Below are 27,862 nucleotides of genomic sequence, written 5' to 3'. Positions count from 1 at the left end.
CAGCTGAAAGACACATTTGCTGCACTGTGGTGTGAATTGGGGTGACACCAAAAGTTCTGCATACGTTTACCAAAGGCCAGTTGGTTTCCTTCGAGGGGGGGGGGGGTGAACCACACCGAAGGTAGATTTAATAAGCTGAAACCTGGCAGGCAGAGGCTAAGGGAAGCGGTGACACTGTGGACACAGTTATGGAAAGGGGAGGTGACTGTGAAAGATTCAGCTTTTAGTAAAGCCACCCTGACAGCAAGTTGCCACAAAGGTGCTTTCTAGCGCTCTTTCCCTAGCAGATGAAAGTCCTAGGTGGGCTCTCCCTGGCATGTCCTCCTCGTGAACGTTCAGCACCACCGCCGTGGACAGCTCCTCGTCAGCCGGGCTCAGAGGAGAGCCCAAAGGCGTCACCTGGCCAGCGAATCACCGGCCGGGGTTCCACACGCCGGAGCCGAGGGGACCAGGCTGAGCCCTGCTCTCCCTGCCATTCCTCCCGCGGGCACCGCTCCACTGCCCAGTCCCCGGCCGTCCCAGGCGGGCTCCTTCGCCCGCAGCCATGGCAGAGCAGAGACAGGAGCGGAGGGAGCCCGACCTGCCCGCCTACTTCGCGGCCCTGGGCTCGGGCAGCCCCAAGCCCCGGCAGAAATTCGGGGGCATGTTCTGCAGCGTGGAAGGAGCCTTTGAAAACAAAACGCTGGACTTGGACGCGCTGAGCGGCGGCGGGAGAGGCGGCCAGGCGCCGGAGCGAGGGGCGCTCCGCCAGCTCCCCGGCGACTCCCAAGGGCAGAGCGAGGCCGGCGGCGAGGCGCCGGGGAGCCGCAGCGCCCCCGCCCTCACCCCAGCCGGAGCGGAGCCTCCCCCGCCGGCTGCTGGGGCCGCAGGAGACGCGCCCGACGGCTACGCTCAGGTAACGGGGAAGCGGCGGCGCTCTGCGGGCGGAGGCAGCGGCCCGCGCAGCGCGCACATTACACGGGGAACCAGCACTTTCGTTTGGAAAACTTTATCGTCAGCGTTACCCCGCGGCGCCAGCAATTCAGCCAAGGGGGGTGTCTGTGGGGGGCACAGTGTGGGCCCCAACGTCAATGGGATCGATACCATTGGCGTGGGCAGGGCAGACCCCGCTGCCCTACTGGCCGGTACCAGCTGCCGGTTGGGACGTCCCAGCTCTAAGCCGCTGCCCAGCCTGGTCGGGGATGTTGCTGGAAACGGGGATCCAGGCAAAGGCAGCTGCCTTTCCGAGGCCATGCCAGGCTCGGGTGGCTCTGGGGTCTGCTGGGCTGCTCCATTTCATTTCCCTGAATCAATAGCAGCCTCCGCAGAGGACCAGGTGCCAGGTGCAGCCTGATTATTTGTTCTCATTACAAAAGGATTAGTGGGTTTGTCAGGCGAGCAAGTTGACTCTGACTTTTAAGTGCAGCCCAAAGGTATTCCCATCCATGGCCCCTTGGCCCAGAAAACCAGCCCAGAGCTGAACTGCTACATGTGGGGCATGCAGGGGTACACACCGGGCTTTATCCAGAGAGAGAGAGAGAGAGAGAGAGACCAAATGAGTCATTTGCCTGCTGCCCAGTCAGGAGAACGTCAGTCTGGTCATACTCATACTGGGTCCTACCAAGGGTCCATCTAGGCCTGTATCCTAACTCCAGTAGTGGCCATGCCAGATGCTTCAGAGGGAGTAGACAGAACAGGGCAATTTATGGAGTGCCCAATCCCCTGTTGTCCAAAGGCCAGGAGGCTTTCCAAGCCAAGGGGTCCATGTCTCTGCTGCACTGGAGACCAAGCCAGTTCCACTAGTCAATGGGAGCACTGGGAAAGACGCCCTAAGAGTCTGGAAAGGAGTTGATGGCCGAGCTTGAGTGCTTTAATGGCAGCACGGTGAAGCCCTCGATCAGGCCCCTAACTGGGTAGAAGCTCAGGGTGCTGATGCGAACAAGCCCCGACTCCCTATGACTCCGATGGGAATTGCTGGAAGGCGGCTTTGAAGAGGAAAGAAAGGCCTATTTGTGCTGACAAGTGATCTGTAGTAAATAACTGTAAAGACTAAACTTGGCTTACCCGGTGGCGCCGCTCCCCCCCCCCCCTCCGTGGGTACAATCCTAGCCAGATGTCAGGGGCGTAAATGAAATCAAGCGCTTTAGAAATCTGCAGAGCATAACTCTTCAGACTTAAGAACAAACTTTCCTGACCAAAGATTCACAGAAATATATGGAGCTGCAGGATGGAAACAATGAGCCATTGGCAAGGCTCTGTCTGACACCCTTCCTCCTTCCCTCCCTGGCTCCTGGGGCCCCCGCACAGACAGCCCAGCTATTGCTGGCCTTGGCGGGCCTGCTCTTCCTTGGCGGGCAGGCTGGTGGAGGGGTGGGGAAAGCCGGCTTTTGTTCGCGGTGCCAGGAGAGCAGGGAAGTGGCTGGTGCCTGGGGAAAGGCCCCGGCGGGCTGTCTGCATGGCTGCCTCTCTGGCGGCTGCTGTCGGGGAAGCATGAGCCTGGAATGCTAATCAGGCAGCTGCGAAGCGAGGCTGCGGGACTGCCAGAGCAGGGGGAGCCACCGAGCTCTCCAAGAACAACAGGCAGCCAGGGAGGAACAAACACAGACGCCACAAAAAGCCGCCCGCTCCGGCCACTCCGCCGAGGAGAGCCAGCCCCAGAGCCAGCAGGGACCCCCACCCCCCCCCCCCACCCCCGGCCCCACAGCGCACCTGCCGAGGGTGGGTTCCTGCCCCTTGCGCTCGCTCGGAAAGGAGAGGCAGCTGCGGGAAGATGTCGTACCAAGGCAAGAAGAACATCCCCCGGATCACGGTGAGAGGGAGGCCCAGGCAGCCCGGGGCCTGGCGGGGTGGCGGCTGGGGCTGCTCCCCTTTCCTTTTAGAAGGGCATTTCTCTGCGCCGAACCTCCGATCGGCCTTTTTGTTCGCAGCAGCCCGGGCGCAGCGGGCAGCTATCGGCCGGGAGCTGCTGGGTTTGCGGCAGGGCAGGAGGCGGGAGGGTGATGGGGCCACAATAACCGACCCAGCACCCTGGCAGCGCTCAGGGGACAGGGGCCGTAAAGGACAAACGTGCGGTAGCCGGGCAGCGCGGGGAAGGAGACACGGACTCGGAAATGTGGGCGGTGGGGTTATTTCATGCTCGTTTTAAGATTGGGGACGGCAGGAGATGCTGGCGGAGCAGCTCTCTAGCGAGTGCTGTGATTGCGTCTCTGCCATGGCTGCGCTGCCCGCCCTGTAATCCAGGCTCTGTGTCTGGGCGGCGCGGGGAGGAGGGCTGGCCTGGCCATATCAAATATTTCTCTGCTGCATTCCCCAAATCTCAGCGGAGACAATCATGCCCCAGTAAAAAGGTCCCTGGCAGGGAGCTCGGACAGTCAGCAAACACGTTAGGAAAACAATGCGCACGGTGAGGTTGCAGATACCTACCAAGTCCCAGAGAAGCCTGAGAGTAGGGGCTTTTCCCGACTCCGGGAGGAAGAGGAGAATGTATGTTGATCAGCAGCTTTGCAAATCATTCAGGCCATTGAATCTGCTTTATTTCTGCTAAGAAGCTGGCGCTCCCTTGTTTCCTAGCTCATTCCCTTTCAGGCCCTAATTTCTCATAAAGGGTTGATGGGCCCGAAGGACACAGCAGTTTGAATGTGCTTATATTGCCTTGTCCTTAGAGAGCAACATCTTTTCTCCCAGCCTACGAGTTCAGAAAATAAAAAAATAACATGAGTGACTAAGCATGGACTTTGATAACTTTGGACTTGCTTATATGCCTAAGATAAAGTGTCTATTCGAATTTCATGTATTTATTCCCTCAATTTAGGTTGCAGGGCCGTATTTTTGCCTAGTTCTGCAACATTTTAGGGAGATTGGAAAAGAATAATTATTAATAATAATTAGTATTTTTGAAATATAGTTCTAAAGCATCGTTTATAGATACATTATTCCTTAAGCAAGATGGGATGTGGGTTTTAGTTCTGAAATGAAATCAGACCTGGTAGAGCAAAACAGGAGGAAGTTGAAAGAGTATTCTTGGGGTTGGTCTTAGGCCTTTGTTACTACAAGCGTCCTATGAAAGCCTTTTGGAGAATTAGCGTGGTCCTTTGTTGAACATAACCTGACTTGAACTCAGAGAGGTTTCTGCAGCATTATATTGTCAGGAAGAGGCCCTTGTACAACAATAGGCATCTGCTTTTCGGATCTTGTGTGCACCTGCTTATTATCTTTCACACACCAGGGCAGCCATGTTACCTAAGAGACTACAAATATTGCTTTTAAAAGAAAGGCAAACATACATATCTTTGAATCTGAAGGGTCTATTCTGCAGGACCGCCACATTATATTTGGAAATTAACAGAAATAAAATTTAAAAAGTATGATTTTCTATATTTAATCAGGACTTAATGTTTACTGTCTTCTTTCCCCATCAGCCCTGATCCCCATAGTCTTCTTACTCCTGGTTCATAAACCCATATCCTCTGGTCCATCCTGTAAACCCAAAGTACTAAAAAGCGACAATACTGTAGCTGTGGGATCTCATGCTCATTCATTGCAGGGGGCCTCACTCCATCCTCCATCTCTCATCACCATTGTGTTGTGGAGGAATGTGCCACACCACCCCTTAGGTCCCTATCACTGTTGTAATAGAAGCCTCCTTACCCTGATTGCCAGGACTTTTGTGGAGGAGGGGAGAAACCTTTGGGCAGCATGTTTTCTTCTTCTTCTTGGCTGGTGGGCTCTAAAATGGAGCCGCACAAGGGGAGAGAGAAATAGCACTGAGTCCCCTTTAAAAGTGTTCATTGAGTAAGTGACATTGAGTAAGCCAGAGAGAATCAGCCTGCATATGTGACAGGTTGTAAGGGACTCAGAGAGTTCAGTAAAAGCCCATTAAGAACATCTGGCATTTTGTGGTTGTTACAGAGTGGTTGTGCTTTCAGAGCAGGGACTGGCCTGTATATTTGCGTAGTGGAGGAAGCCAATAGAGCTCCCCTGGGTCAGTGAATGTGGTGGCTCTTTTTGGCTGGGAAGCAAGAAAAATAGTTGAAAAATCGACTAAGGGCTGTGGAATATAAATGACATATGTTTTGGAGTTTTCATAAACACAGCAAAATTGTTTAGTAGCTTTATTCATACCCCTTTGACCCAGACTGAAAAATCAAGGCCCAGAAGTGGTGTTCTGTGATTAATTTTATAATTGCACATTTCTCTGGTCCTGTAATCCACTCTCCTAGACTGTATTGTCACATGTTGTTACATCCAGCAGTTATTTTTAAATGTGCATCAGAATCCTTAGCAGTGGCCATTGTAGCCCTGGGAGTAAAATCTTTAGATCACTGTAGGGGTCCCAGTTGGAGGAAAAACTGTAATAAACTATGCTGCCATTTCACATTTAAAAATATGAGCCTGATCCTACATTTTCTTATGCATCTAAAATGCCCAGTGTGGAAAATGACAGCGATTAGTGAAGAATCCTTTGACTAATGTCAGAATCCTTTGGGATCTGTGAAGCCCGGGGCTTCAGGAAAATCTGATTTTGAGAACCTGGAAATGTTACCGTTAATCTCCACTTTCTTATGTAACAGTGGGTGCCTAGTCCTTTTCCTTGCAAAGAGAACCTAGAAAATGTAAACTGATACAAATCAATTGCTAGAGTTGAACATTTCTCATTGATTTCCCAAAAGATCACAGCCACTCCATCAGCTCCCCTAAAGCTGACCTTTCAGATCTGTGACACTCATGCCCGTTGATTCCTCAATTTCTGTGAGAACCTCAGACCAGTTGCCATGTGTAGAAGGGCAGTACCACTTTGGATGCCCCTAATATTGCTGGGCCTGCTGCAAGCTGCCTCCCAGCCAGCTGTCTGCAAATACAATGGCTCCTCAACTTAGCAGCCAAAGTGGCCACTGGCCACAATGAGGCACCTCAATATCATGAGAAGCAGCATGGTCTAGTGGGCTAACACAGCACTGAGAGCAAATAGCACTTGCATTCCAATCCCAGTTCTGACACTGACTTCATCTGTGGCCTCAGTCAGCTACTTAAACTTTCTGCTTCAGTTTCCCCATCAGTGAAATAGGGAGAGTAATAGTTACCTTCCTCAGAAAGAGGTTATGATAACTTATTGAATTGCTGTTTTCAATTCACTTATATCAGTGCTAAAATTCACCCGAATGCACAGAAAATCTGCCAGTAACAGCATTTGGGGGAGGCCAAGCAAGCAATCCCACATCCATGGCTTCGGTGCACAACTGTCCCTTGCAAACACTTTTTAAAATGTTGGCACATATGCACAGACTGCAGCATAAATAACTGGTCTCCACATCTGCAGAAGGAGGCTGGTAGTGACCCTTTCTCTCTTACTTATATAATATGAGTCAGTTAAGTGTACGTTTACCAAAAGGGTCATCACATCACCCCTCTCCAAAACCAGCAGGATGGCCTTGTGCTTATTAGTGTGATCATGTTGGGCAGGAGTTATTTATATTGGAGGGTGGAGCAAAAAATGTTTTGCAGAGCTACTCAAATCTGTGGATGTGCAACTAATGAAAAAATGAGTAATATGTAATGTGCACTGTAGTATGTGAATGTTTTATTGTAACTTTGCCTTAATATTTTTTTTTAAAATCACTCCTTACATCTTCTGTGCAACATACAGTTCTCTAGGCTTGTGCTGTGGAAAATATAAATTAAATCCCCTTTCTGGTTGATTTGAAGATGTTAAAACATGTTTTATTTGTATGTAAAATATATGTCATTTTAGTTTTAAATACTTCTTATACTTTTTATATGTGGAATACAGTCAGGCTTTGATATGAAATAGTTTGGGTGTATTTTTTAAACTAAATTGGACTAATAGACGTGCAAAATATTTTGTCTCAGACTTTAAGTGCAGCAGGCAATTATAGATTATTATGCATGAAGGCCTGTAATGAGTAAAACAACTTCTAAATAAAATAATCTTGGAAAACATTTTTTTTTTATTAGAGTGACCGGCTTCTAATCAAAGGAGGAAAGATCGTCAATGATGATCAATCATTTTATGCTGATATCTATGTGGAAGACAGTTTGATAAAGTAAGTTACTTAAGAAATATTTTGTATTACAATTTACATACTTAACATTGATGGTGCAATTTAATATGAATAATCATTTCCAGAGACCCCTTTAATTTTCTCAGAAATATGTTCAAAATATTCTTTTGGAAAAAAATCAATAGTTCATAGGGCATTGGAAGAAAAAGCTGAAAGGAATACTTCCTTTCTTGAGTTCTAGCTGTGTTCTTGAAGGCAACAAGTAAAATGATCTTAGTTCTTAATGATCTTACTTCTTTAGTAGCTACTATCAAATTTGCGGTCACTGTTAGTACTAGTTGGGGAGTGGTTTAGGACTACATGAATGAAGAGGGCTGTGGGTCATATCTGATGCCCTGAAATGGGCTGGCCTGTGGGGCTGGTATTGGTGCTCTGCACTGCCATGCAGGAGAGACAGATCTGATCAATCCCATCCTAGAGTTAAGAAAGTTTTGGAGGCAGTGCTTTGCTAGTGGAGATGAGAGCCTGGCTCACAATTCTCAAAAGCAACAGCTATGGGTCTGAATGAAATTTCATCCAAACTTCTGTTTCCAGAGGGATGGTGACTGTGATATGAGGCCTCACAAGAGAATGTGCATCTAAGTCAGGAGAATATGGGAGAAACTTAGAGTCCCCTTAGAGTTCTGAAGACACCAACTATCCCCCATTTCTCAAAAGAGAGCATAACTGATGTGCATTGGCAGCACAGTGTGGGAAAGCTTACAGAAACGGACATGAGCACACACACATACTCACTTTTAACAACAGGAAGTTAATACATTTTTGTCTAAATGTTATTTGCGGCTAGTAGAACTTCTTAATACTATTTTTAGGCAAATTGGAGAAAACCTGATAGTTCCTGGTGGCGTCAAAACTGTTGATGCCTATGGCCAGTTAGTTATGCCAGGAGGAATAGATGTCCACACTAGACTACAAATGCCTGTGATGGGAATGACCTCTGCTGATGACTTCTATCAAGGCACAAAAGCAGCCCTAGCAGGAGGAACCACCATGATACGTAAGTAGCATCATTGCAATGACTCTAAGAAGTACATCTTTCAAAAAGCAAATGAGGTGTCCCACCACCGAAAAGATTGCTCAGTGCCAGTTAACACAGGAGTGAGACTTTAGGTCTGACCAGGTTAGTTACAATTGTACTAAGTATTAAGTTCCCTTTAATAAACTCTGCTTTTGTTATATGTTCCTTTTTAAAATATAAAGATTCTACTTATTATGAGGCCATTTCACCTTTATCATTGTAAGCTATACAGGGCGCCTTTTTATTTGGGCCTTTTTAAATAGATGGTCACAGAAAATTTATATTTATATACCTTGCTTTTTGTAGGTGGAGAAAGAAAAGTGACTTGGTTAGGAAATCAAATATTGCACTAGTTTCCAGCTCTGGGATTGTGAGAGCAAATACTTTTGAGGTTCAAAGTAAAAATTATTTTGATTACTCAATTTGATCCCAAGTAGACCTTACAAAACCACCACACAGTTCAGTCCAGTGTTTACTCACTGGAGGCACAGAACTGAACTATAAATGGTCTCACAGGTTAATACTGAGGCGTGTAGGTAGGTGTAGTGGGAAATACAGTACCTATGCATGACTGCCATTGCTAAAGTCAAAGGAAGCTGTGCACAAATATCTAAGAGCAGAATTTGGCCCCTGGCATGTATATGATAGCACACATCTGTCTCACATCACCATATTATCTAGACACAAGGAGATGAATCCAGGTTGTACTGTTAGCCACAACTTGGAATTGACTTGTTTTGCTGGTTTTTGTCTCTGTCTTAATGGAGTTAAACACAGTTTGGAAGCTTTCATATTCCTCATTTTTAATTATAGAATAATTTGCATTAAAATTTCTCCTTCCTACCATAGAAAACTGTTAGACAAATGCATATTTATGGGCATTATAATAATGTCCCTGTGTTATCCCATCATATAAAGGCTGCTGACACTCTGCAATATTTCTTCAGTTGACCATGTATTCCCTGACTCTGGAATGAATCTGCTTGCTGCATATGACCAATGGAGAGAGTGTGCTGATAGCAAAGCCTGTTGTGATTATTCACTGCATATTGACATCACACGCTGGCATGAGAGCATAAAAGAGGAACTGGAAGCTCTAGTGAAAGACAAAGGTAAGGACAAAAACCTAGTTACCATCAAGAGTGAAAGTTAACACAAGAAAAAAGATCAGCTACTTTTTAGGGAAATATGCATCCCTCTAACATCAAGAAACCTCCTTTGGTAGTACAAGACAAAATTATTGGGCCTAGTTCTGAAGTCCTTACACTGTCAAGACTCCCACTGACTATATTGGAGATTTATCTATGTAAGGAATTTCAGGATTGGACCTATAGGGCCAAATTGTGCAATATTACTTCACTTTTGTAATAAAGTGGATATCAAGGGGTTAACCGGGTTATTTAGAGTATTATGGGCTGGAGCTATGCTCCATACCTTCTTCGCCTCTTGTTTAGTTGGTGGGTGCTTCCCCATTCCCCAGCCACTCTGTAATATAGTGGAATAAAGCAGCACATTCCCAGCCTGCAGTACTGAAAGTAGAGTGTATATCTTGTGCACTGACAGTCCCTTCACAAAAACTTGTACCTGTAGTTCCTGTATATAAGAACCCGTGGATATCTACCTAGTGGACATTGTCTACTGAAGAACTCACCCACCACAGGATTAGTGCATTTCACTAATATGTCGCATTAGTCACATATTTGGGGCTGTGTTTTGCGCTCAGACACGCTACACAAATCTAATTGGCTTCAATGGCAATTGCAGTTGTACATTCAGGGACAGAATTTGTCAGTTAACACAGAAACTATTAATGAATCTTCCATTAAAATTCTCAGTGGTAGTTAAGGAAGCAGGTGTTCAAAGCTGAAACCAGACATTTTTCATACTTACCCATATATAGTAATGAAATGGAGAGAATTTCATAGTGTGATTATAAGTTAAAAACCATTGTGGTTTTTATCTACATAAAAACAGTGTAAAGCAATACAATAGAAATTAACATGCTAGGCCCCAACACTAAATGAATCAGAGTACACATTAGATAGAAACGAGTTATGCATTTTGTGCAATGTAGTATACGTAAGTGTTGTATATGTAGTTCTATAACTAAAGGAAATTGTTTTGAATGTAGTGCTTTTGGCTTCAGTTTGTACTTTTAGCTTTAATAAAATGATTCAAATACAGCACCTAGAAATGAGCCAGCATTAGAGCTTAGAATTCCAATCTGTTTGTGGAAAGAGTTAAGATTCAGATCCATGAATCTGAACTCACCTGTGTGGTTTTGGTTCCAAGTTGGATCTAAAACTAGAAATGGGTTGTTTATTGGTTCTGGTTTAAATGCATCTAAAAACTAATGGCGGTACAACATCTGTCATGAACTACAACATTTGGGGCCCAAATCTCATAAGAACAGCTACAAGTTTTCATGCCCTTTAGTCAAAATCTGAACCCTAGCCTCGATTCAATCTCAATCCTCAACACTAGTCTAAAAACCTTACCTAGATCTGAACACCATCTTTTCCATCCCTTTCTAGTAGACATGAGTGATTTGTTTTCAGCTGTGACAATAAATATACATGTAATTTATTTTTTTAAGGTGTGAACTCCTTTCTAGTTTTCATGGCTTATAAAGACAAGCTCCAGTGCACTGACGCCCAGGTAACACAGAATAACTGAAATGCAAAAAAGTAATCAACTACACTTTTTATAAACTGTACCTATCTGACTCTAGAAAATTCTTTCCTTCCTTCCTGACAGATGTATGAAATATTCAGCATTATTCGCGACCTGGGTGCCATTGCCCAAGTGCATGCTGAAAATGGAGACATCATTGACGAGGTATAGTAAATGTATCCATTTAAATTAAAAACTAGTCACAATATTAATTTAGGCCAAAATGCTGCCCTGAAATGGAGTGGCTGCATAACGGGCAGTATGGGGCAGAGCAGTGCGAGACACACTTCCAGCATTTGAGTCATCCTGCCAGCTCAGAAACAGGTGGCACAAAGCTGGCCAGGAGGCATACATTGCTAGGAGCCCCTGGCTACTTCTGTGAAAAGAATCAGCATATGCTCCACTAGTGCATACTGCCAGTCACAGTATCACGCAGATCGTACTCCGATTGAAATTATTGGCAAAACTTTCATTGACTTCAGTGGCTGAGTTAAGGAAACATGAGAGTCCTGGAGATGAACTTCAAGGATATCTGCAGAAGGGAATATGGATGGTACAGAAATAAAAATTCGATAAATTTGCTTGTAGAGCAAACCTTCTTGGGTCTGCAGTGTAGTGGCCAGTGCAGAAGCTGGTCTCTCTCCTCAGTGCTCCCTGCAGTGTTAGGTTGGTATTCTGCCCTGCTAAGGCATGTGGGAAGTAGAGGGAGGGTGTTCTCTACATCTTCTTCCCTGCCTAGTCCACCCACCCACACAACAAGGCAGGATTTGGCCTTTAGGATAAGCTGATTACCTGAGCTTTGGAGGGAGTGGACTGGCAGCAAAGCCTGTTGTGACATCATATATTGGCAGAAGAGCTTGGAAGGAGATCTGGAGTCCTTATTAAAAGCAGAGGCATCATGCTGACTGTTTGCATCCAGTTGATTATCATCACATGTACATTTATAACAGCTGTCTGCAGATTTTAGGGATTTTTACTTCTCTAAACTGTGCCTGCTTTTGGAGATGTCTTATTCTCATTTTGTTTAAAATTGGATGCTCTAGCCCTGAACATTCAAGAGATTTGAGGCTTTCACAGTAGTGTACATTTCAGATGGATACATAGTTCCAAATGTAGGGTCAAATAGCAACAATGGAGTATTTTGCATTCAAAATTTGTATTGATTTTCATTCTACCTGTCTCTAGTCTAGCCTAGAAAAATGTGAAATAAATGTTCGGAATATACAATGCAGAATAGAAGTAAACTTGTCATTCATTCCGAATAAGAATCAGGTAACTGAATGGGCAGTATTATATAAGAGAGGACTTTATAATTAAATGCCATTTCTCAACACTTCAAGTAGCCTTTTTGTATCAAACAGGCCTGAACTTAAAACCAATTTTCCCCACTAGGATTTTTCATTCTCCCTAGCTGGCTGTTAAACATAATGTGATCCCAAGCAGTTCAATATCTTCAAAAGTATTTATTTAAGCTGCAGCATGATAACATTAGAGCCCTTGAGGTGAACTTCCAGGATATTTGCAAAGGGAACATGGATGGTACAGAAATAAAAATTCCATAAATTTGGCAGCTGACTGTTCACAGAGAGCAGCAGAAAATTACAGAATCCACCCCTCCACTGATGATGGGTAGGAGTCAGCACGGCACAAAATGTGGACAATGCTAGATAAGAAGGGGTGTGGCCAAGACAGCCAAGGAATGTGCTGATTCATCCGCATTCCCTCCTACCCCTGAACAGCCTTTTAAAGAAACATTTCCTTCACCTTCCCCCTGCTCACCGCAACATGGGGTTTTCTTCACAAACATTACAGTGGCCTGAGGGTCAGGATGGGCAATAGTCAGCCCTTCAGTAATGACAGGTTTTGGATCGTATATCTTTCCCTTTTTCAGAGCTGCGTGGGCTGCTTTACCAATAGGTAAACTAGGCAGCTGCCTAGGGTGGCAGATTTCTGGGCAGCTGCTTTTGGCAGCAGATTTGGCCTGGTTGCCCCCCATCATGACAAAGAGGCGGCTGGGCCAAATCTGCCACCCTAAGCCTATGAAGAGGTGAGCAGCACACTGAAGTTTTTCCGAGTGTGGCAGATTATCTTTAGTGGCCTCTGCAGAGCTGGCAAAGGGAGCTCTATATCACTGGTGGATGGTGAGATTCCCAGCTTACAGATGGAACACACAGCATTTGTTCTTAGCCCTAGAGATGTTTCTCCAGTGTTAGTTATAATTTTTTCTCTCTCTCTGAGGCCCATGCTTTGGCCTAATGCTAAGAGCAAGGAGCTGAACTCCCTCTACCTCTATTGGCTTCTGTAGTAGTTGAGGGCAGCTGTGGATGTGCTCAGTACCTCATGGGATCAGGCCAGTGTTTAATTTGTGTGAGGGCTTTCCAGTGCCAAGCCCCAGCACCTCTAGGCTTGGCAGTTCATAGCCCCGGCACCTGGGCTTGCTGCATCAGTTATGAAAGTATAAAAATTACTTGCGTCCCAGCAGCTAATTGCTTGAGCCCTGGCACCTCTTTAATTACAAATTAAGCACTGGATCAGACAATAGAGAAAACTGGCTCCATACGTTGAAGGCTATGAAAAAATAATAATAGTAATAATAAAAGTAATAACATTCCCCTGAAAGTGTGTGTGGGAGGGGATACACAGAATGCTGGACAGTGCAGTGTGGTATAAAGTCTTTTTCGATGCTCACTTGGGATGACCTGCATAAATCATTGCCACCAGGAATATGTATGGGACTTCACAAGCCCCTCAATCTGCACTTCTAAAAGGATAGGAATGCCTTGTGTGATGGAGCTACCCAGCCTTCAGCCTCCTGTTCCTGTTTGAAGTTTGAAGTGCCTGAATGATTAGCCCAGGAAAAGCACATAGTTATCACTGCATATAGCTTAATTGTTTCTGAGCAAGTGAACACTACCAATATGTTGTCAAATCACTAGAGTGTAGTATGCTGAGTAGTATGACCAATCCCACTAGAATGTCTTGTTTATTATTGTCATAGCAGAGACTAGAGCATCTTCCTAAAATGCTCTAATTGTCATGGATATAAATGGTATTCCAGGATATTATTTAGGAATTTCCATAACCCTCAAGTACTTCTAGACATGATGTTCCAGTCCCACATTATTTTAGATTGTTCCCATCACTTACTGTTTCTCTCATTTTTCTACATTCACTTAGGAGCAAAAGAGACTGTTGGAACTTGGAATTACTGGGCCAGAAGGGCATGTTCTTAGCCACCCAGAGGAGGTAATATCTTAAGTTCTTCAAATGGACATGTTTAGAGCTTTAGAGAAGTCTCCACTCATGTTCATTCAACTAAAAGAGATGTGGTAAGATGTCACCTGGTTGTGTTCTTGTTTCCCAAGGTTGAAGCAGAGGCAGTGTACCGTGCAATTACAATAGCAAAACAAGCCAACTGCCCATTGTATGTCACAAAAGTAATGAGCAAAGGTGCTGCAGATGTGGTAGCTCAAGCAAAACGAAAAGGTAAAACACCACTTCACATTTACACACTAATTAAAACCTTTTACTTGTCTGCAATAAAAGGGAGTTAAGAGTTCATAATTAGCCAATTTCTGGTACATCTGAAAAGCACAAAACTTGATGTTAGCTTCAGTTTTCAAAATGTACTGAAATTTAATTGCACTGAAGTGAACTCAAAAGAGTTGTAGAGATTGGCTGAAGACTTTGCTACACAAGCCTCATTAGGTGGAGTTGGAAAAAAATGTCAAGAATTCATTTCCAACCTCTTGTCATGCTTTGAATGGAAAAAATGAAACTGGGAATGACTGAGAACTCAAACTGCTGACACACTGGGAACTAATAGAAATATTCCTCCAAGAAAACAAGGTAACACAATACCTAGAATGTAGTAATTCAGACCGATCCTCAGCTGGGGATCTCCATTGAAGCCAATGGAGCTGTGTTGATTTACACCAACTGGGGTGGGAATCTGGCCCACAGTGCATGGACGTGAGTGACAGAAGTGAGAGACAGAAATATCCAGTCATAAACATACAAGACTGCGTCTATCCCAGATATAAATCAACTGATTTAAATGGAGTTACATCAGGAGGGTGCATTTTGCCCACAGTTTTTGTGTAATTTTTGGTATCTCATTGAGAGGGATTTTTAAACACTTTCCCCTCCCTGTTACAAATAAGGAGCCATGTCCTGAAGTGTTTGTTCTGCTTTCTTTGGTCTTTTTTAGCAAAAAATAGGACCGAATAGACTCTAGGGTTTGGCCAAGGCTGTTTTTTGATTGGTACTTTGTACTTTTACAAGGAATACTGTTCAATTTTGTAGCAATCTGATTGGCTGACAGAAATTCAGAAAACTGAAACACAGAGAAACTGGCTCAAACCATCTTTTATTCCTAATCTTAGCATTTGTCTACACTGTGAGAAAAGAGAGTACACCATCGGGAGTATGTTACATATTTTCAGATTATGTATTAGCATTATTATTCTTTAGGCACAGTTGTGTATGGAGAGCCAATTACAGCGAGTCTTGGCACTGATGGATCACACTACTGGAGTAAGAATTGGGCCAAAGCTGCAGCCTTTGTTACATCCCCTCCAGTTAGCCCTGACCCTACTACATCTGATTATCTCACTTCTCTGTTATCATGGTGAGTTGGCAAGGAGAATAAATGACAGTGGCATGCGGGACAAAACCCAGTCCCTGGGGTTATTATTATTCAACCACAGAGATGGGCCCAAAGAGCAGAGTGGAGTTTTGATCCAATCACCTTATAGTTCCATGCTGTCTGGATCTGGGGTTTTGGCTTAGGGTCTTCGCTAGTCATCACCAAAAAGCTCACTGAATAGAACCATTCAACAGCACTCCTTGTCAACTAAAGTACTATTCAGCCTGAGTAGGGATGGAAAAATCAGCTCCCAAAGTAACACATGAAGACTGTGTAGGGTGAGACTATTGACCTATAGAAGGGCAGCTATAGTAGTAAATATTCTGCCCTAATTAGTCTCCTGATGAGAATTATTTTGCATTCTCTGAGATTTCACAAAATTCTTCTCTCTAGAGGTGTGACTGGACTCTAGGGAACCAAACAGATTTGATTTGATTAATCTTTTCCCTGTGGAATAATGTCCACTAACAGATAATAAAATATGCATATAATTCAATCTAAATACAGCCTTGACATAAATCAGGAAGGATGTTTCAGGGCTCCATAAGCAGACGTCTCCAGAGAGCCTCATTCCAGAGAACCACCTCAGCTCTCCCCTTTCCTTCTCCCAACCCTATCAGCCTATCTCTAATTTGTTGAGTTATAATAGATTCTGGTATATAGAATCTGGTTTTGTCCTGGGTCAGGCCATAGCCAGGAATACACCTGATATAAAAGGTCCTTTAGAATAATTTCTTGAAAGGCTGTCAGGGCCAAAAGGATGGATCAAGAATCAAGACTGGGATGTTGATTTAAGGAGTGCAGTTCCTGGGGATTTAAGGTAACATTTTCAGAAGTATCTAGGCGCTTAAATCCAATGGACTTAAGAACTTAAATCACCTAGGCACCTTTGAAAATTTTACCCTAAGGATGAAATTCACTGCTGCACAGAGGGCTAAACACAAGACCTATGAGCCATTTATGTCACTCTTAACCCACTACACAGGAGATAATTTCACTCTGAAAGAGTATATAGTTGCATAGAAAAGGCCCTTGAATTATTACACTGAACAATACAATCTGAGCAATCAGTTTTGTCCATTAACTGCATTTTGGTTTGTTTTAACTCAGTGGGGATCTGCAGGTTGCAGGCAGTGCCCACTGCACATTTACCACCGCTCAGAAAGCAGTAGGAAAGGATAACTTTACCCTTATTCCAGAGGGAACAAATGGCATTGAAGAAAGAATGTCAATAATTTGGGAGAAGTGTGTGGTAAGTAACTAAATAAGTGTAAATGTTTGCTGAATTATCAATGCAAGTGCATGCAAGTGGCATTTTTGTCAGATATGAGGATTTAGACAATAGCAAGATTTTCTTTAATGGAAGGGAAAGAGGTACATGATCATCTTACATTGCTAAATGCCTCATTGTATGACATTATCTAGGCTGCTACTTAAAAAAGCTTTGCTAATGAGAGAAAATGTAACATTTGAATGTAAATATCTTGAAAGAGCTTCTTATTAGAAGAATATTCTATCCCATTCTGAACTGTGATCAGAAATAAAAGTCTATCCAGAAGATTTTTGTAAAGGCAAGAAATGGAGTTTCCATTTGTATTCTTTTCCAGTAGGCCTGGGCAAGCTATATGGAATTTGTTCATTTGTAATTTCTGCAACATTATAGTATCCTCAAAATAAGCTGTGAGTCTCTGTGTTGACCTCAATAAGCTTTGGATCAGGTCCACAATGAATCCTGAGTGTAGTTTGTTATTAGAGACACAAGGTGGGTGAGGTAATATCTTTTATTGGACCAGCTTCTGTTGGGGAAAGACAAGCTTTCGAGCTACACAGAGCTCTTCTTCAGGTTTGTTCTGTCAGCTGTGCTTTTTACAATGCACTAATTGTTTAGCCTATACTAAAAATGTTCACCTTTGAAAATATTGATCATCATCTTCACTGGAGCCCTGTCTCTCTGTCTAGTTTCTTATACCTCACCCATCATTATACTGTCTGAGCCCTTTCTTCTGGTACCTCCAGTTTCTTGTATCCTTCTCCGAGTAGCATGTTGAGGATCAATAACACTTAGAAAGTTCCGGTTCCAATAAACATGATATTTTTCTGTCTAAGACAAGAAATTATATAATCTGAAGACTGACTCACTTCAGTATCAACTAAAGTTCTGGATATGAGCCCAGTACTTGCTGAGAGAAATGAGTCCTATAGATGAAAGTGCTGCCAGATGAATGATAATGATACACAGTAGTTGCCACAGACCTCTCTGTAGCCTCACTTCACCATGTACACTTATTATTCAGTGTTGTGGGATGCAGTGTCTGTTGTGCTGAGCAGTATTCCTGTCATAGGAGTACCTACATAGTGACTATAAAATGGGAGCTGTAATCAGTTTTCAAACCTGAGACATTCTATCAGTCTTTAATTACTAGTCCTGCAGGGACAGCCCATTTTTGAATTAAACGCGTGGCCCACGATTGTGCGATCTTCTCTATGTACAAATATCATAAATTCTAGATGAAATTGCGAATTCATTTCTGATAAGACCTCATTTTCTGGTAATAGTTTTCCTTTCTCAATCTCCTTTCTTTCTGATTTCCAGGCCTCAGGGAAGATGGATGAGAATGATTTTGTAGCAGTGACCAGTACAAATGCAGCCAAAATCTTTAATTTTTATCCCAGGAAGGGACGAATTGCTGTAGGTTCTGATGCTGACCTAGTTATATGGAATCCCAAGGCTACAAAAATTGTCTCAGCAAAAACCCACCATCTGGTAAAATCATTTTGTGAGATTTAATTTCTTTTTTTTTATATAGGATTTTGCAACCAGGGTATATTCCCTTTAATCAGAGAGAAATTGAAACAGAGAGAATTTGGGTAAAATAATAGTATCATTGTTTATTAAATCTCAGTGGGAGAAGGGAAATAAATCCCTTTTGTTATTGGCATTTACTGCAATGGCACCAAAAATATGTAGAGTAATGCTCTAGAATATGCAGTAGTAAAACAATACATGATGACCATTCTTTTGCTGTAAATGTGATACTATTAGCATGTACTGTATAGGCATAGAAAAAAAATGTACAACCCTAACCTGAACATTTCCCTGTCCCAGCATTTCTCCTGAATTCCACTGAATAACCTTGAATTGCTGAACATGTGGAATTTTAAAGGGCTTTAAAAGGTTTAACTGAACTATTGAGATAGAAGTTTGTTTTAGTTAGCAAATTACTGGGACTGTTGATATATTCCCTGAGGGTTGGATAAATGCAAGGGCTGTACTCTTTCAAATGTAAAACTAAAAAGAGGAAGCAAGATTGATTCCATTTCGGACAGCTATGTAGGGACCATTCATACTGGAACAAACCCTGGGGTCCTTACTCTGTGTTTACTCAGCCCTTTCTCTGGTAAATTCCCACTTCACCAACTGGAACTTTAGGCTAACTTGTGGGGATGAATTTCACCTACTTAGGAATGCCTCCTTACCCTTATCTCTGCAAATGATTCACCAGCTGAGAAACTACCCCGACTCTCAAAAGCCCTTGGCCAAAGGGAATCTTTCAACAACATGAGTCTTATTGGAGAGCCAAACCCAGCTTTCCTACCCCTTCCCTGGTCCCAAATAGGCTTGTCACTCTCTCTTTGGTAATATTCCACTGGGGAAAGACTCAGTGTCTGTTCAAACTGTACCTTCTCTAGGGTTTCCCAGTTCATAGGTATCCTAAAATGAACTCCCATTTGAAGGGTTAGTGATAAAACTACATGTAACATTAGTAAAATGTAGAGGGTAGAACTGATTTAAATTATTTTGTTGAAATATTTTTGACAAAATATGACTTTTTGACCAAAATGAAATATTTTTCAGAAAATGAAATTTTCTTGTCTTTTGTTTGAACAGAAACTGATGTGTTTCCGTTAAAAATTGCTTTTCAGTTTGATTTTCAGTAAAGAAAAATTTGCCTTTGCTCTTCAGAAACCAAAAATTATTACCTTTGTATCAAAAATTGTTTTTGAAAGCTGAAGAAGATTTTTCATTTGGAGGTGAGGAGAATATTTTTTTAAAGAGAAAAAAAACTCCATGGGAAGTTTTGAAAAATGAAATGTTTTCAAATTTCCCACAAAATATAACTGGAATTTTTCAACCAGTTCAGCTAGAGAACTTGCGGTTTCCTGACAAACATAGCAAAAGATTCCGTCAGTCCAGGGTAAGTTTCAGCAGAAGCCTGCTGGGAATCTAGGTTAAGCAATTGGAACTTATTCATACCTAAAATTGGGCTCTGGTTTGCTTCACAAATAGCATAGTGTGTGGTTTAGGCTAGTACTAAATGTTCATGAATTTTGTTTGTCCATTCCAGTTTGCTTTAGCTCACCAAACTGATAGAGAATCTTATTTTTTCATATCTAATCTAAAGGATAATTTAAGGAATGATTAATTATACATGAAGAAGGCATTACAAAAATTGGGTAGGCGGTGGGTTTATGGCTTTTTTGTTCTTAGCCCTAAACTAACTCTGAATATCCTGGTTTGGATTTGTCAGAATGTGGAATATAATATATTTGAAGGAACAGAGTGCCGTGGTTCTCCTACTGTGGTTATAAGTCAAGGAAAAGTTGTGCTGGAAGATGGAAACCTCTTTGTCATTCAAGGGTCTGGTCGCTTCGTTCCTAGAAAGACATTCCCTGATTTTGTTTATAAAAGAATAAAGGCAAGAAACAGGGTAAGGAGAATTTTTATTTGCAAGAAAACACTCTCTGTTCTGATTTATCCCTGTTTTCATATTGCTATTAGTGTTGTGTTGCAGCATCCCAGAGCCTTCTGGTAGGACAGAGAAGGGAAAGGGGGCCCTTTACAGGAGCAAAAATATAATTAATGTTATCTGCTTGTAGGCCTTGAAAATGTGTAAAACTATCAAATAACTGCTCTTGTGCATTGCCTGGCTTATGCATAAACAATGTTACTGTTCAAATGACAATTCTTACACCTGATACCACTTATTAATTCACATTCATCTTAAAATAAAAGAAAACTGTATTGAATTTTAATATGCAGTTCCATCAAATATGTTGTATTGGATGATAAGGTATGTACTGGACAAATAGAATGTCTTCAAGGAGATTCAAGGGTAAACTAATCTACTAATTACAGGAGAGTAGACAGGAAAAGTACAAAGACGTAAGATGCATTATGTATCTAATTGCATGGTCCTTCTAAATTCAATTTGAAAGGTAAAAGATTTTAAAATAATGTATTTCATCTGAATGACATGATACGTTATAATGAAATGATGGCAACATTTTTACAATTTAATTGTAGATATTTCTCATTAGAGATGTCCCGGGCTGAGTGGGTCTCTGATATTTTTATTTCAAATAGCCAATGTAGGAAACCACACTTTGTGATATATCCCATAATGAAATTAATTAAGTTCTTCTCACAGGTCTTTTCAGCCATTGTTGGCAAACGCTTATTGCCTCCAATTGTGCAAATTGGTCATTAGTATGTTCTGGACAAATACTTTAAATCTGTTACATGCATGTTATTGTAGCAAGTATGTGCTCATCCAAGAATGTTTAGACTGGAGAAAATTCTAAACAATGTCAAAGTCAATGGGGATTGCAGGGGAACAGGGAGTTCGTAATACCTCTCTGGATTTGACTTACTCTTTAGGTTCCCCATTTGTGCCCTGGATTGCTAGTATGCAGGGTTGCTCCCTTCCTGCTTGCCATATCCCCTGTGCTGGCAACTGGGAGAAGGGGTAACATAGGAACTGGTAAGGCAATTCTGTCACAGGAATGATCTATTTCTGTATGTAAGTAAATAGTTAATAGATAAGATGTCAATACAATGAGCTCAGAAATATTTTCCATAGTTCCTTCATTTTATAGGACCAATAAGACTTATTCTCCACCAGGGATCGGCAACCATTGGCACACGGCCCATCAGGGAAATCTGCTGGCAGGCTGGGATGGTTTGTTTACCTGCAGCATCCATAGATTCGGCCGATCACAGCTCCTACTGGCCACAGTGTGCCGTTCCAGGCCATGGGGGCTGCGGGAAGCAGCATGGGCCGAGGGATGTGCTGGCCGCCACTTGCCGCAGCTCCCATTGGCCTGGAATGGCGAACTGCAGCCAGTGGGAGCTGCGATCTCTGAATCTGCAGACGCTGCAGGTAAACAAACCATCCCGGCCCGCCAGCGGATTTCCCTTATGGGCCACGTGCCAAAGGTTGCCGATCCCTGTTCTACACTAGCTTCCTCTGGTGGCTCTTTATATCATCTCTTAGTTGCACCACGGCTCCATTTTTCCGTGTGTTTTGTGGATGTTTTCATTATTTGATGTATGGAGGGCAAGTATCAGTAACCACTTCATTTCTCCCAGATACACCACTGCACATCGGCAACTACAGCAATAACCACATGACATGATTTACTGTAGCTTTTCTTTTCTCTGTGAATTCATTGCTGTAATAGAGGTACAACAGTGGAAGCCAGAACAAGTAAAAGAAACTGACAGAGCCCTTTAAAAACTATAAATCCTGTTCATGGCAGCTAGCCTTAGCTTTTAAAGCTGGTCATTTAAAACTAGAGTGGAAGCAATGATCTGTGCAGTGACCATATTACCTGCTCTCTCACCCACCTGCAGTCCTTCCTAAGTTTCTGGTATGGCCATGAAAATGACACTTATCCTGTAATATGAAGAATTGCTCCTGTATGCTCTCCTACCTGCATTTCCCCCTCATATCTTGCATCCTTCTTAACTTGCAGATAAGCGATTGCTAAGTTTGGTTGATCCCACTCGATGTGACAAAAGGCCTCCAGGCTATTTGCTACCAATCAAACTCCATCTACGTTATGTCTGAAAGTAAAAACATTGTGTCATTTTTCATCATCCAAGGAAGGCACTTTGCTAAATATAAACTTTTGCTCACATGAAGCTGGAGGTTCCTAGACTCTGAGTTAAGCATCAGATCAGGTGGTCGCTGATTGCTTGTGAAGTTAATTCGTGTGGGCAGTCACATTTGATATTATGGGCAGTTAGTCTGGTTGTCTGCATTACGTTTTTTGGTCCCTCGTCTAGCAATGGCTTTTTGGAGAGAGAAAAGGGTCCAAAATGGTGTTGGAAAATATTGCATTGGATATCAACTTTACACAGTTTTCAGTGTTACAGAGATGAAGATCAGATGGCATGACAGGTTAGCAATGAAAGTGAAATGCTATTTTAAAATGCAGAATAGTTATTCTTTACAATTTAAATCTGTCCTGACTTCATTATGCTCAAACCCAACCCTTTTTCTATTTTCTAAATGCTCTGTTCTAGTTTTTTATCATAAAATGACTGGTACATTGTGTGGCTTGGGATGAGAAATGGCTATCTGCAGGTAATAATGTGAATGGAGTACTGGTATTGTAGCTATTTCTCTGCACTAACTTCAGATCTTTTTACCAGTCAAGAAGATGGATGGTTTAAAGTAGCACCTGATGCAATAGGACATTTTAATCATGCCCTGTCAAGTTCCGTTGAGTTGTGTCACATCAGAACTCACAACATACCAAAGGGAAAACAGAATGGAATGTGAGGTGGAAAAATGCCATTTTTGTGTGTTCTCTGTAACAAAAAATAAAAATACAGTAAGTCTTTTGCCAATAAGCCAAAATTATGCACTGCTCCTTCCTCATGTCCACTGCAAAGTTCCAGTCTAGCCCTGGAGAGGAAAATATTGATCTCAGTGTTAGGAGGTGAAGAATACTGGTTTGAAGAATCAACTGGATTGCAAGCTGTTCAGGGAAGGGCCAATAACTTTCTGTGGTAGTGTACAGTGCTCAGCATGCACTGAGGTGCAGTAAAAATAAAGACATTAACAGGATGAATAGTAATAAAATTAATGATAGAACCCTGAAGACACACTGGGCTCGATTCTGACACATTGGGCTTGATTTATTTTCCCTAAGGCCCCTTTACACAGTTCTAGCAGTGTAAAGTGGCCTGAAACTGGGTGTTGTTGTAATTTAAGGTGAGAGCAGTGTAGCGGCCTTAGTGTACCATGCTCACTGTGTCTAAGATACCCTGACAGCAAACACTTCCTGTTTCATCTCTCTGTATTATACTTTGGGGGAGCCAGGATACCATATCATCAACAGGTAGCCAATTTAATGGAAAGGGACCTTTGTATGGGAGACTGACAAGGATGATGGAGCCCAAAACTGACCTGCCATTTTCTTTTTTATGCTGGCCAAAATCTATGTAACTCCTTGTAAAATAATTTTCCAGAGCAAATGTTTAATGTTCTTTCTTCTCAAACAAATAACCTGAACCTATGTGCAACCCTACAATAATAAATCAGGATATGTATGACGGAGAGAAGAAAAATCAGTAAGGGAACAGATTTCAGCTTCAAGCTTCTCATCATTTCATTCAGAATCAACTCACATGTTTATCCTCTATCTCACTACAGCTTGCTGAAGTTCATGGTGTTCCCAGGGGGCTTTATGATGGGCCAGTTCATGATGTCATAGTGACTGCTAAAGCTGTAGCCCCCACTCCTACTTCAAGGATAGCTCCCTGCTCAGGCAAAATACCAACTCTTCCTGTCCGTAATCTGCATCAGTCAGGGTTCAGCTTGTCTGGTAAGTTTGCTCAGTGGGTACAGTAGCATTTGCAGGTAGAGATGAACATGGGTAGCTTAGACTGACTGAGAAGTGCAAATATTGTTTACAAACCATACCCCAGTCTTGCAGTGAGCTCCCTGCAGTCAGACCTGTGCACCCAGGAGGAACCCTGCTGAAGTTAATGCAACTCCAAATGGATGCAGGAGGTCCATTCAAATTGAGCTCAATGGCAGGGTCAGAGCTTATGTTATTTTACTCAAGTAGAAGAAAAAGATTGAGGTCTAGAATTGCATTAGTAATTTCTGCTAATGTAAAAGACAAATTGTACTAATAACTAAGTTTATGTGATGATTGCCTTGCTGCTTTTGAGAAATCACTTTTCCTGCTACAGTACAATTAGCAGAGCTATCGTATCTTACATACAAAGGCAACACAAAATTCTTCCAGATGGTTGAAAGCTATCCATGCAAATACATTAAAGTATGTAGGTCACAAGATACCAGAGAGGTTGCATGTCAAGTTTGAATTTAAAAATGAGGTGGCCAATGGATATGAAACAGAGAAGACAAAGGAGCCAAGGACAGGCATCAGACTGATGAGGTCTGACAACAGAGGTTGAAATCTTGGCCCCATTGAAACTGATGGCAAAATTCCTATTAACTTCACTGGGGCCAGGAATTCAGCCTGAGTTGTGTCCTTTTCCGATTCCATAAAAGAAGTGGTTGGATATGTAGGAAACCTATGAGAGGAAGATGGCTGAGATGCAAACAAACAAAGAAAAGGCATCAAGTAGTATTATATGGTTAAAGCACAAAGGTCAAGACAGATGGGCAAAGAGAGAGTGAGAAGGAATCATAGTTACAGAAGAGAAAAGTACTAAACACATATACAGCAATTGACAAATTCAGCACTGTGGCTAGAGTGGAGGCAAGATGACAAATGTTCATGTACAGTAGCTTGTTTTAGGGGAGGTCATTGGCTAGATGAAAAGATAGTCTCTCAAGATTTTATTTAAAAAAGGGAGAATCACAACTAAACTAGTAGCTAGTAGGGGAAGTTGATATAAGGAGGAATGGTCACCCAGATCTTATAATGAATGCTCAGAGCAGCAGTCCTTCAGCCAATGGCTTGGAGACTGTCACATCTCTATAAAGGCATAATACACTCACATAGAAGATTTACTGCTTGTGAGTTTCCTGAATTGAAGATGCAAACCATGACAGCCATCCCTTTTTATCCCTTTCATTAGGAAAGGGAAGAGTACTGCATATCTAGATGTACAATGGTAGGTTTAAATTTATTTCATGTTCATTTTGATATATATCCTGGTGTAAATAAAGTTGAAATTTGACTTCTACATACAAAAAATCATACTGTGAAAGATCGTTTCCACTATTTTATCCACAGTGATGCAATTTTGAGTTTTATACGAATCGTGGGAGTACCACACGCACTTTCTTAAGTTATTTGGCATATATGAACATCATGCAGGTGCTGCTCAACTTGGTGTCACACTGTACTTGGTGCGTGAACATGTGTGCCATAGCTCAGAAGAATTTTGAAAGCAAATGCCACATTATACAGTGACGGATAAAACTCTGCACTTAATTGACTGAGATCACATGGACCCTAGACAGCTTTACATGAAATGAAGTCCCAGAATGTTATTATCTGGAAACTATTTATTCATGGAGAAACAAACCATTACAAAGAATATGTAGAATCAGTATGCAAAGGATCTTTCCAGGAAACCAGTTAGAATTTTCCAGTTCCTTCCAATCAGAATACACTCTTTCATTGCATTTGACAGCATTTCCTATAATTAACCCTTTTAATTTAGTCTCAGTATGGATCGTAGCATGTTTAGTTTCCCCACTACTAAGCTTGAAATATGCTTTGGTTAGATCTCAATCTGAGCGTGAAAACATAATAATGTTATTTAATCTTCAAATTATCAGTATAGTTTGTAGCTTCAGTGCTGATTAGGAGGGTTGCTAAAATTCAAAAGCATTTTAACTACAAATTACAAGATTCTACAGATTCTACAGTTCATTGGTCATGTCACTGCTACATACCTTATTTATAAAGTTGTCCCAAAGTGTAAAAAGTGTAGGTATTTATTTTTGTTTGAATTTTATTGTTCAGTTTCCAAATCAATATGCATTAAGGACAAATAAATTGCTATTGATTACTCATGTACATATACCGTATATTGTTACGAACAAAAACATTTCATTTAATAATTCCTGTATTTAAATCAATGGGGTCATCACTTGTTTGTAGCCCTTCAATTTCTATGCCTTCTCTTCTAGGATCTCAAACAGATGACCATATTGCAAGACGCCCTGCTCAAAAAATCATCGCACCCCCTGGTGGACGTTCCAATATTACATCTTTGTCATAATGATTCCAAATGTGATGTATTGTATTCCCTGCCAATCAGTCTTGGTTTCCACTGGAGCAGGTGATCTGGGGAACAGCATTTTTCAAATCTGTTTCGCATTTACAGAAAATGTATCTTAAAAGACTGCCTTGTTTACACTCACCCAGAACACCTTGCTTTATGAGCTGTAAGCAACAGAAGTGCTGCTTTAAGTAGCAACCTTACCAATTAATTATATGGCCATAATGTACACTGCCAGGGCAAGGGGATTGGGTGGAGTGGACACCATGGAAATATAAAATTGATCTGCCATCAAGCTCAGGATAAAATTAACCATGCGTCAGTTTGCCCACCCCCCATCCTTCCCTGAGTGGAAAATAGGCTAAAAATGCCAAGATAATAGAACTCCCATCAAGTATTTTAAATATGTTTCTCTCTCAAATAGATATTCAGCAGATCTTTGACACATGCATGTAAACAATAAGAAGTTCATTTAAAAATGTGTTCAGCCGTGCTGCTAGCTGTCTTGTAATCAGGACAAAGCTGAAAACATGTTTTGTGTTTAATAGATTCTTTGTTTCCTTTCCAATAACAACTACTGCCCTTTGTATTCTAAGGAATTTTAACTGGTAAACACTCAACTCTGTATGTTTTTAATACAGTTAGTTATATATATTGTGGTTGAAATGATCAGTAATCATATATTTATACTATCTCATTGCGCAGGCCTTGAACATGCCTTGGGAATCATTGTCACTCTGTACCAATGTGACAGCATGAATATAAGAAATTGAAGTGTGGTCTGAATGTTCATGGAGTTAGTTGTCATAGTGTCGCTATAGGCATACTAATGCATTGAGTTTTTTGGGTTTTTTTAATAGTTGTATTTCTGGAACACAGAGACGACAGTGGAAGTTCCAGTGTATTTTAGTCTTTTTGTTAGACTCGTTTTTTAAAGATTATTTATACAATTTTCCAAGTAACAAGCGGAGGCAAATTGAAGGCCAGTTGCATCTGATGGACTCTTTTATAAAGCTTAATACAACAGGTTTATTATATTTAAAGCTATGTACAGTAAAGGTGATCTTATATGCAGTATCATTCCATAAAACTATGCATGTAATGTCAACAAAATCACTATTTTGTTTCTTGTTCATTGCTTTCAATAAAGTTTGTTGGAAATCACCAAAATTATAAGGCCATTTGATTAATCTTTGTCTACTGTTTCCTATTATGGGCTCTTATCCGTAGTGAATCATAAAATTCACTTATATACTTTGAGTTTGATTAGGTCTCATATATCAAGGCTTACCAAGAGCTCTATAACTAGTCTGTTCATAATTCCCAAAATAGTTTGAGTGCTTACTGAAATTCTTCGAGTTGTAAATCAGGCTGAAATACTATAAGATCGATCAGTCTTCCCCATTAGATTTCCAGTACTTCCTGTTTTCTCCTAGACTAGTGAAAGCCTTGAGAATGAATTT

At 41.9% G+C, this 27,862-nt stretch overlaps 1 protein-coding gene across 3 annotated transcripts; it reads left to right on the top strand.

Annotated features, from left to right (window-relative positions):
- Positions 1–529: 529 nt before the first annotated feature.
- DPYSL4 (dihydropyrimidinase like 4) lies at positions 530–27,569 on the top strand. 3 transcript variants are annotated; one of them, XM_043551832.1, is made up of 15 exons: positions 530–895; positions 6,952–7,040; positions 7,871–8,055; positions 9,024–9,188; positions 10,673–10,734; positions 10,834–10,914; positions 13,927–13,995; positions 14,115–14,235; positions 15,223–15,379; positions 16,508–16,649; positions 17,991–18,161; positions 19,927–20,106; positions 23,842–24,013; positions 25,245–25,280; positions 26,308–27,569. In XM_043551832.1, exons 1-14 carry the CDS (start codon positions 545–547, stop codon positions 25,268–25,270), a joined length of 1,971 nt encoding a protein of 656 aa, XP_043407767.1. In that variant the 5' UTR covers positions 530–544; the 3' UTR covers positions 25,271–25,280; positions 26,308–27,569. The 3 variants fall into 3 exon arrangements, with proteins under 3 accessions (XP_043407767.1, XP_043407766.1, XP_007053090.2); XM_043551831.1 differs by lacking the exon at positions 25,245–25,280; XM_007053028.3 differs by lacking the exons at positions 530–895; positions 25,245–25,280 and adding an exon at positions 2,288–2,788.
- The last annotated feature ends 293 nt before the right edge of the window (positions 27,570–27,862 follow it).

Source organism: Chelonia mydas, chromosome 7, assembly GCF_015237465.2.
Source record: "Chelonia mydas isolate rCheMyd1 chromosome 7, rCheMyd1.pri.v2, whole genome shotgun sequence".
In the NCBI taxonomy this organism is placed as follows: Eukaryota; Metazoa; Chordata; order Testudines; family Cheloniidae; genus Chelonia; species Chelonia mydas.
The sequence above is the reverse complement of the archived record's forward strand: the minus strand, read 5'-3'. Positions and strand labels throughout refer to the sequence as shown.

Bases quoted from the DNA above. Each gene is read 5' to 3' on its own strand.
- DPYSL4 (XM_043551831.1), top strand. From the start codon at position 545: ATGGCAGAGCAGAGACAGGAGCGGAGGGAGCCCGACCTGCCCGCCTAC. The intron at 10,915-13,926 runs GTATAGTAAATG...ACATTCACTTAG, and splicing joins ATGGAGACATCATTGACGAG to GAGCAAAAGAGACTGTTGGA. The intron at 16,650-17,990 runs GTAAGTAACTAA...TCTGATTTCCAG, and splicing joins TAATTTGGGAGAAGTGTGTG to GCCTCAGGGAAGATGGATGA.